Here is a 10,362-nt window from a genome sequence, read left to right on the forward strand (position 1 = left end):
AAGGAACACTTCCTCAAAATAGTCTTTGTAATAAACTGCTAGCACTGGTCTATTTAACCTCATGACCTTCAATTACAATTCTCAAACTTGCCAGGCCGTGCAGTCATACAAACATCCAGCTCAGCTTCAACCATAAACAAGTCCTGTCCCTGTTTTGCAATGTTCTAGAACGGTCCCGGGAACAGCTTCCTCAAGAAATGTTATTATAAAAAAAACCAAAGGGCAGACTTTTGCTTACAAAGATGTTAAAACACACCAAGTCTTTGCACATGTTATAAATGCCAAGTGGCCGACATGCTATAAAGATTCAGTTATTCTTTTTTAATTAAAACCCAAACCAAAATTGATCCTTGAATACCGAGGGAGTTAAATAAAATCAGACAGTCAAAATGAAATAGAGTCCCTTCCTTTTGCTATTTATCAAGTAAATTAGCAAAGCTATCACATATCACCTTTTTCCAGCAGCAATAAATAAAGGATAAAATCCTATCCGAATACAATATTATGAATGCCTCCTGAGGCATCATATTCCAGAGCAAGCTGCAATGCCAAGAAGGAACGGCCAAATTCCAAAATAGACTCCAGACATGGGAGTAACACTAGTTTTCTTTGCCAGTACACAAAGACAGGTAGAACAATAAGTAGCAAAGTGCAGCTTTGCGTTGAGGGTCTACAGTCATTCCCAACCAAGATCCAGAATGACAGAGCTAATGGAATTTATTCCAAGATTACTGCGACATAGCGAAATGTGGCTCAGAGTTTAAAAACACAAACAGCATACAGCATGTTGATCAATGCATTATACAGACTAACACCACTGCAAACCAAGTGGAACAAGGAGATTGTAGTTGTCATTCCTCCCCTGCCCCAGGGTCAATTTATCTACATTCAGTATCACTGAAACCACTGTTGACACTGGTATTCACCCAATTCCACGTACAAAATGCTGCTAGCTTTAACAGTACAAAGGGAAAGATGAACAGCAGCAGCCAGGGCCTAATTTTTTGAAGATGCTCAATAACCACCAGTCCCGCCAGTCTGGAAGCACTCAGTCCCTTTGTAGGAAACCAAACTTTTGGGCCAGATCTTGAGATGCATGAAACAGTTCTGACTCTTGGACATAAAGGACATGGGGTGGGAGATGGAAGCAGAGGTGGTGATGGTAGGTACATGGCTCTCTTCTTCTGTTCTATGCAATATTCCCAAGGAAAGTCCCTTGGCTTCCTCACCCAATTCAATCTCATTTTATTTGGGAGGATTAGGCAGGCAAAATAAATAAATAAATTTAAAAAAAAAGAAAAGGTGGAATGAAAAGCTGCAGGTTGCTCCATACCCTTAATCTTCCTGGTTCCACTCACGTGCTTGTGCATTGGTCTTATGACACTTAAGGGCAGAAAGATACTTCCTAGTTCCTCAACAGTTAGGAAGTAGAATGAGAAGAGTTCCCATCCAACCCCCCTAAGAAAGTCCCAGATTGAAACATTTAGAGAGCAAGCTGGTCAGCTAGTTTGGGGTTTGTGGAAAGACTACTGGCCCCTCAAACACAGCTACACAGGGGTAAGCGTTAATGGCCAATGAAGGAAAAGGAACTTGTAGTGTGGTACAGGGATAAAAAGTATTCTTCTCCCCCCACCCAAGAGTTGTCAAAACACAAGTCACTATGCGGCACTGAGCATCGTATGTCAGATCCTGAGCTAAGGTAAGTTTGCACAACTCTGACTCCCCTGGCTGAATATTTGGCTTCTAGCATCTGCAACAGAAGTTTATTGCAATGAAAACCTGCCCCCTCACCTCATCACACACACACACACTCTCTCACTCTCTTCATATGCCAACTTCCAGCCTGGAATGAAACTGATAGTCAGATAAATTACTGCAACTCACAATAAAGACACCAACAGATCTACAAACAGATGCTACAACAAATCCAGGATTCCTAAAACTAGGTCCAATAGAAATTTTAACACACAAATCTGAGAAAGTACATTAGCTAGCCACGAGTTGTCTAGATCACATGGTTCAAGAAGATCTGTCCTCAGGCATCTGGGATCAGGTTCAAACACTTTATGATCTGAAGCAGGGTTACAGCAAGACTGCCTCATCTCTTGCAAAATATTATGAAACACTGTAAGGTAAATCCTTGTGAAGGGAGGAAAGTCTGCACAAGCTCACTGTCATCTACCAAAAACATTTCAGAAAACAGGCAACAGCTTTAGTGTTTGCCTTGCTGTCTAAAAGGTGCGATATCAGCTCACGTTACAGATGCACACGGAGCATACCTTTATGCAGTCTCCATTTTTAAACTGCCCCACAGCTACTTCAGGGTTAATATGTGGGGTCTAAGCTCAAACTATTTTCCAAGCTTCTTGGTTACTAATGGAGCTGAAGAGTGAAGGCTTTAACTTCACACCTAAACAGTGGATGGGAAGATGCAAGTCATTAGCCAGCAAGAACCCATTTCAGGGTGATAGCCCCAATAGTGTGAGATGTATACTAAGTTACAACAGAAACTGTATCATGACAAGGTGAGTGTAGGTAAAGAAGCGTCTTCCCCTTTGAAAGCCAAGAAGCCACTGGATTGTGTGCGATGCATTTCTGTAGAAAACACTGTTTGCCAAGGTGTTACCTATAAACTGCAAAAAACCGCAATATTTTCAAGCCACTCCTGGCTCAAAAACAAGTTGTCAGTGCTCCTGTGAGATGCATGAGCTTAGCAAAAAGATTTTTAGGTTTTACCCAAACAAGGACATACTTAGTAGCAAGATCCAGGAGACAGAAGTAGGAACCTTGGGTAGGCTTTTGAATGCTGAGTTTTTCATGAGTTTTACAAAAAGCAAGCAAAGCAGATATGCTAGAGGCTCTATATGAACAGCTGAGCTGTTAACAGGGGAGTTCCCAGTGCACTCAAAAGCTGTAGTGTTTAGTAGTCCACAATGCTTATAATGAAGTTTCCAGGATACAAAGAGAAGCATTTTAAACTTCTCCCTGGCCACCTGTACCTTCTCTCCCTACTCCAGTTGTGAAGTGGCACTTGGAAAGCATTTGCATTTGGCAGTATGCTATTGATCAAATGTGTGGGACTAATGGAGTTGTACCTCTCCAGCCATGGGAAAAGGGGGGGGGGGGCTTAGTGTGCAACAGTAAGGGCATGTTCTGTGTGATGGACTGCTCATCTAAGTGCTCTGGAGCATCTCCCTGCTTCGTTAAGGACTATCAAACAAAACCCAAGAGGCAATTCTGTGTCCAAGCAGGACATCTCATAAACAAACCATGCATGTGGTGTTTTAAGAGCTAAGAGATGTAAGTGAAAAGTTTGTATTAGCCAAGTCAGTTTTATATATTTGCAGCGTAAGATTAGATTTAAATGGTCTTACCTGCCAAGCTGCTAGCCAGCTTAAGATTCATTTTTCCAGGTTATGCTGTGTTCTTAAAACTACTGATCAAGTCTTACAGCTTGGATGCAAGGCAAGTCAAAGAAACAAGAATGACTACCAACTTTAGTCTGAGAGGCTGCTGCCTCTGCCAGTCTGTGATAGTGGATGATGAGAAGAATCTAAAAATGCCACAATTTGTTCTGCTTGTGTCTTTACACTGCTATACAGAAACATCCTGAAAATAAATTGACCATGAGTAAAACTTCACTGGGCCAGCTACTTCATGGATGGCTCATCAGTTCAGAATGAAACCCCAACAGGAACCAAAATCACTTTTGGAGTTTAATATTAAATTTACATGTACCCTCTGCCCCTCAACTACAGTTCTTTGATTCCTGCCCTACACAGTGGTACAGTGTGGTTAAAAGCATTAGACACCAGAGATGTGCTACAGATCTGGTCACTGTACTATTGTTTTTCCACTTGCACAGAAGCTTCAAATAACAATATCTACATTTGAACACTGGAGATGATCATGCTGGAAGACAGTCCATAAGGCTCTGTCATTCTAGAAGCTTCAGTTGATCACCAACACTTAATTCCATCTTATGTTTCTTAAAAAAAAAAAAAAGTCTCACTTAAACTTTTATATAGGTGGCTTGCTGCATGCTTTGTGGAGCACAGCATAGACAAAACATGGTGATTTTGTTATGCAGGGAGTCTAAAGGATAAAGAAAGGGACTAAACTGTCTTTATAAAAATTAACAGTTGCTCAGCTGGACCAAAAAAAAAAAAGGTTAACTATAGAGAAAACCAAGTAACGATCACCACCTCCATCCTGCACAGAAGGATAAGAGGTTTTGATTAGATTAGGTTGGAATGCTTGGCCTACACCCAACTACACAACAGGTGCAGGATCCAAGGCTAAATTTATTCTGGATCATCTTTTCGGCCAACTCTTTTCCAACAGTTGAGTAAAAGCAAGGACTCTGCTTGCCCCAGAACCTAAACAGCTTGTATTCCACCAATGATCATCTGGTGATGTGTGGAGAGAAGCCTTGAGTTAATATAAGATTTTTTTTTAGCTGATCAAATTCCAAGCTTCGATAAACACATTCTGAAATTTCAGATTAACTTGTGGTTAATGTGCCTGTAAGCATTCCCTGATTTTATGTCTTTGGTATAAGAGCAGTGTTATTCTTGGACCACTGTTAATTAGAGATGAAGTCTTGGTCTGCGTATATGGGCTTTGCTCAAGGATCTAACACAGAAGTGTAGTACTAGGAGTCCTTTTCTATCTAAAGAAGTTGTGCAGAGATAACAGGAGAACCAGTTTGTTGGAGCTGTCCATGGAGCTACAGTCATGTCTGTGTTTTCTCACAGACTTAATAGCCAGTGACTCCTGGATATTCAGCTCTGCTCATCTCACTCATGCCCCCCACACTTCTCGCTTTTACCTTCTCAAATGGGTCACTGATGGACTAGTAAACATGACATTCAGGGATCCTTAATCTTCATGTGCATCTCAAATAGCCTGTGTGCCAGTGCACAGGCTATTCCACTGCACTCAAGGCATTCAATATCCCCCAAGTTTTTGTCTATCATATCTTATAACTGTACTTTGGTGGTGGGGTACATCAGTTAGTGTTCATTAAGGAAAAGGGCTGATAAACCTGGAGCACAGGCATCAACATTACAAATTTATAATGTCCTTTTATAGCGTTTCAACCATGAGATGAATGGATCCTTTTCCAAAGCCAGTTGATAGGCAAGTTTCCATGGCCTCATTGGTCAGACTGCCAAGAAAATGGCAGTTGGAGTTGGGGGGAGACCTGCTCAGTGATATCTTGACTACGGACAGTCAAGTCGTTTCAAAGAGAAACTGAACAGATGACTTAAAACCACCACCATACACATACCCCACCAAAAATTCAGAAGCAAGTCACCACCACACCTGCTTTCCATCACAGAATGTGACAGGAAAACGAGATGCATAACTTTCATTTCACTCCTCTACACAGACCCTCCACTGCCAGTATATCCAAAAGCAGGTTGTGTGGGATCTATCTGGCCCGTGCAGGGAATGGACGGATGGACATCTATATATCTTGAGATGCTTTAACTGGTCCCAAAGCCTCCCTCTTGCACTGTGGAAGAGCACAGCATAGGTTTTCTAGTCTTGAGCTCACTCCTTGCTCAGTCAAGCACCTCAACAATTTGTTTCTTCATAAGAGGTTACAGTAAAGTCAGTCTTGGCCTTATACTTACCCTAACAACATAGTTGAACCTTCTGGAATCCAGAATAGCGCTGGAGAAGTCAAGTCTATTGAAAGCTTCTCCCAAGGTACAGTAGCCGTGACGCTGAGAAATGAGAAGCACAAAGCTTTGTCATGTTTTAATGGACAGAGACAGGACTACATGGTCTAAACCAACATATCAAATTTATGGTCATAGGCAGAATAAAGTCAAAGTGGTTTCTTATATCCACTCCTCCCCATGCGTGCAATTGAATTGGCATGCAGTGCTTTTTCATGTTAGGAATGAACAGGGCAAAAGCTAAGAATGTTATTTGGTTTACCAGTAGGTAAGCAAAGTCCTTTTTTAAAGCATAGATAGCATTTTGCACAATAGAGGCCTGATCCTCAATTATGGCCTGTAATCATCCTTGCAAGACAAATAACAAGCCAGATCATCTAGTTCAGGGGTTTTCAACATTTTTTGAGGAGCATCCCATCCTGGCAAGTACCCCTTCTGGATATGGAGGGGGGAGGGGATCCCTCGGCAGCCAAACATGAAGCGGCAGCGGCACACGGCAGCCACACAGTGGTGGCGATGTACCTCCCGTTGACAACGTTGATCTAGTTGTTACAATTTTGCGATGCCGAAATGTAGCTCAAGAGGTCTGACCCATTAACAGTGTTTGGAAAAACCAGCATGGGGAAATAAAACAAGAAGGTACTCACTTCTTTTGTGCTTCCCTTGTGAACATATATCCATTTTTCTTGATGGAAGTCTGTTAAAAAAAAAGGAAGAGACACAGTTTCTTCAGTTAACGTATAAAAAGTTAACTCTGTAAAAAGATGAAGCCCAATTCTGGTCACATGCCAGTTCCATCATCTCCACTGGTATTAATTTTTTTGATGCAACCAGGATCACCATCAGGCCCTTCTGGGTTGCTTTGCTTCCCTAATCCTTTATCTGACAGAAGGAGAATCCTAGAAAGGGCATGCGTTTCACTAATACAGTCTAAGACTCTTTGTATTTAATAACCTACATACTGCAGATCTACCACAGCACCTCACTTGCTTTGCTCCCAGCCCGTAAGAGAGGCTTGCAGCCAGGTTTTGTCGTTATTGATTTTATTAAATATTCACTACCTTGGTTACAGTGTCTGGATTAAATGTCAAGTATAAAGTTGAGCAAAAATGTCACAAGACTCAGAGGCACTCTAGCATTTATAGTGGTGAGCCTAGGCATTCATAGAGGCCCACGAGAAACTGTTTTTACCTGCATGTAAAATTTTTTTAGGCCTGAATTTGCCATATTTTTGGCATCCCACTCAAACATGAATAATGGGAGTAAATTAAAAATACAAAAACATGAACATCTTTGCTCTCCTGCTTCGCATCATTTCCCAACACCTACAGGAGTTCAGGAACCCACTCAGCACTCTCCTATCCCATTCCCTTTTTCAATGCATTTTACAATGGCCATTTCTTAGCAAAGCTGTTTAAGGGTGAACCATGCTTTTATCTTCCCCTTACCTTTAAGAGTATCTTTAAAAGATAAAGGCAACTTTAAACCCTCAGCTTTTATCTTTGAAGATGGGATTCAGTGCAGAAGAGTACTACACGTAATGCAGCATAGAGGATGCAAATGCAGATGCCCTTATGTTAGGAAACAAAAGTTAAGGGACAAGTCCAAGTTTCCATTGCACATGTGCAGATCCTCAAGTCAGGCCTTTAAGTCAGTGACCAAGGTCAGGATCTGGTCAGAGATTGTCAAAGTAATGTTTAATTTTGTTTACACTGCAGACTGAATCAAACACACCTCTGGGAGTCAATTTTGGTAGAGATTACTGAAACCCTGGGGGTTGCAAGGTAGCCAACTGATGATTCTCATAATACTATTTCCTCTCTGTGCATGTGAAGTTTACAAATGTAGCCGTCAATGCTCCAGTCAGATCCAGGCAGACACTCATCTGTGTACTTTCCCCAGGGTCCACCCATACTGGGCACAGAGATAAGAACCCAAGTTGCACGTGCGCTTGAGTTAAAAGCTTTCACTATTTAGAGCAAGTCAGAATCTTCCCTGCCCTCCATGTGCTTTGCATGGCCAGCGAGGGCCCAAATTTACATTCAGGCTTATTGCCTCTGTTTGTATAAAATGTGTATAGGGAAGAGAAAGTAAAATTCAGTCTGCTGTGTGCAAGTCTACAGGGGGGAAAAAAATTGGAACTGGTTCACTTGAATGTACCATAGGAAAAAATTAGTCTTTTTCTGCCAAATACAAATGACAAAAATTTGAACACAACAAGCACGAACGCTTGGAGCAGGGATTAACAACAGGGGCATAAATCTTCATATTAAGAAACGTATCCAAGTTCTCTACTTAAGCCACACATGGGTGCAGAGACTCAAGAGGCTTCTGGAAGGCTTCTTGACATTTATGCAAGAATATATACACTGCAGCATTTTTCCCCTCCTCCAACAACTTGTTTTAAAAATACCCAAATGGCTGTCTTACACTGAATCTTGGTTTTGTTATTCAGCAGGTCCTTCTTTCTCTTCTTGGCAGCAACATCATAGCTCATGCCGGTGAAAAGATTCTCCTTATTGCGGTCCTCCTTTTTGCAGTAACTGTGAATGACAATGAAGAGATGCTGTTTATTTTGTGGTTTGGGGACTTTTTCTTTTTTTTTTTTTTTTAAATGCAAAAACTATTTTACTCTTCCCAGAAAACTGGTCTCTGTAAACTATGTGCATTTTTGCACCTACAAACAGTGCATTTTAGTGTTATTCTGGAAAGAACTAGAAGTAGGATTAGAATTCACAAACAAATAGTAACAATAATCCAAAGATATATTTTTTCATTGAGGGTTTTGTACCCTCCATGCTTAGATTTTTGTGGTAAGCAATACCTACACGCACAATGTACCTATATACGTTATACATACACACCTATAAAAACAGAAGCACACAAACAGCATGTGTCATATGATGAAATTCATGACCTTGAAGCACTCCTGCCCTCTTTAACCTTCTGCTTGTTTGACGTGGTCTCTTCCTACCAGCTGCTGAGGCTAACTAGGATTGCAACTCCTTCAGACAGGCTCATGCAAAGCACAATCCACACGCCTATGAAGATGCAGAACCAGAGTGCCCAAAGCTTTCACTCTGTAATGGCAGGCCATAATATCCTCATGCCAGTTAATAAAAGGGCTTTGGGAGGGGAACCGGACAACCAGCTTCTTCAAGATTTGAAATTTATTTTAAAGAGATGTGTTCCCAGCTTGTATGCTTGTAAACATAAGCAAACCACCAGCTCATGTTTGGATGGCTGTCTCCACAAGTCTGCAGACAGCTAACTGGGGGACACTAACAGCTGGGATCTCTGGCTAAATCATCTATTTAGAAAGGTTATGCATCCAGTTGTTTACTTGTACTAACCATGTAACAAAGGGATGCAACAAGCCAGGACAGGAGCTTTTATCATCTCAAAAACATACATCAAGTCAAACCTTTGAAGATACCCGTTGACTTCAATGGGATTTGGATCAAGCCTTTAAAATATTCTGTGCAACTCTATACAGTGTCAAGCAGCAGCATGAAATGGAGACGAAGGGACAGTGTCAGCACTGCTGTTCAGGACCCTGCAGGCAGCAGGGAGAGGAAAGTCTCACGTCACCGTAAGCAGCAGTGGAAAAGCCACTACACCAGAGTCAGAGTTGGTGCCAGGGACAGCAGAGACACCCTGGCAGGTGGCTCGAGGAAAGGCAAACAAATGCCCCATCTGGCGGGATACAAGCTGCCACGGGGAAGGAGGGAGGTTTTAGAACTGTCCTATTTGAAAATCCAGTCTTGTTCCTTCTCTTTGCTTTGTCACCACTGCTATTCAGTCCTGCACCTTTGCACCTGTCCCTGCTCCTAGTCAGGTGCTAGACTCGTGACTGTTACAGGGCTCAGATAAGAGCTTTGCAATATGCCCCGAGTTTCCTGCCCGAGAGGCGCATAAATAAGCAGTCTTGTCTGAGTAGACAAAGATGTCAGGCTGCTTCCTGCCCTACGTAGTTCATGCTTAACCGTTACAGAGCGTGCTCTAAGGGCTTATCATTTCAAGATATTTTACATTATCTCAGAAGAGAAGAAAACGCAGAGAGGATCTCTCTAAATATAGGTCTGCTGGCCGTATCCCTTTTCCTAAGCTTGCTTGCAACTGGGGGGGGGGGGGGGGGTTAGTAGGAGGTCACACGAACATGGGGAAGGTTTGCTATCAGCTACTCCAAATTCCACAGCACTTGGCTGTGCAGCAAGACCAAGTGACAGAAGCTTCCTCTTCTTCCATGGGTCAGTTCGGAGCTACGCGATTAACATTGTGCATTCAAACTCTTACTCCCAAAGCAACATCTTCCTCTAGCAAACCACAGGAGGGGGAGGGGCTCTATCTGGACACATCCATACTGGTCCAGAGTGGGTCCAACAGTGGGAAGAGGAACTCCTCCAGGAACCTGAAGCATCAGTAGGTTGAACACAGAGGAGGGGAAAGAATTGGTGGCTCCCCACAACCACTCGGGCACTAAAAGCTCTCTCAGAGCCCACCTCAAAGCCCTGCACTGCTTTGTTTTCCTCCTAAGCTTTCCAGCATTTTAAGTGAAGAGCAGAGCTAATGACCCCCTCGTGGGGTCTTCAAGGGGAAGTTGGATAGATATCTGACTGGGGTATTATGATCCCAGCACTCGTTCCTGCTCAGGGCGGGGGGGGGGGGGGGG

At 42.5% G+C, this 10,362-nt stretch overlaps 1 protein-coding gene across 1 annotated transcript in view; it reads right to left on the reverse strand.

The window, feature by feature from the left end:
- FBXO32 (F-box protein 32) overlaps positions 1 to 10,362 on the reverse strand; it is a 24,803-nt gene that overhangs the window by 11,000 nt on the left and 3,441 nt on the right. The window contains exons 2-4 of the mRNA XM_019528126.1: positions 8,121 to 8,233; positions 6,338 to 6,387; positions 5,643 to 5,735 (exon numbers count right to left, since the gene is read on the reverse strand). Of these exons, the coding sequence (XP_019383671.1) occupies positions 5,643 to 5,735; positions 6,338 to 6,387; positions 8,121 to 8,233 (256 nt within the window). The remainder of the gene's footprint in view (positions 1 to 5,642; positions 5,736 to 6,337; positions 6,388 to 8,120; positions 8,234 to 10,362) is intronic.

This window comes from Gavialis gangeticus, unplaced genomic scaffold, assembly GCF_001723915.1.
Source record: "Gavialis gangeticus isolate Ggan-Ray unplaced genomic scaffold, GavGan_comp1, whole genome shotgun sequence".
NCBI lineage: Eukaryota > Metazoa > Chordata > Crocodylia > Gavialidae > Gavialis > Gavialis gangeticus.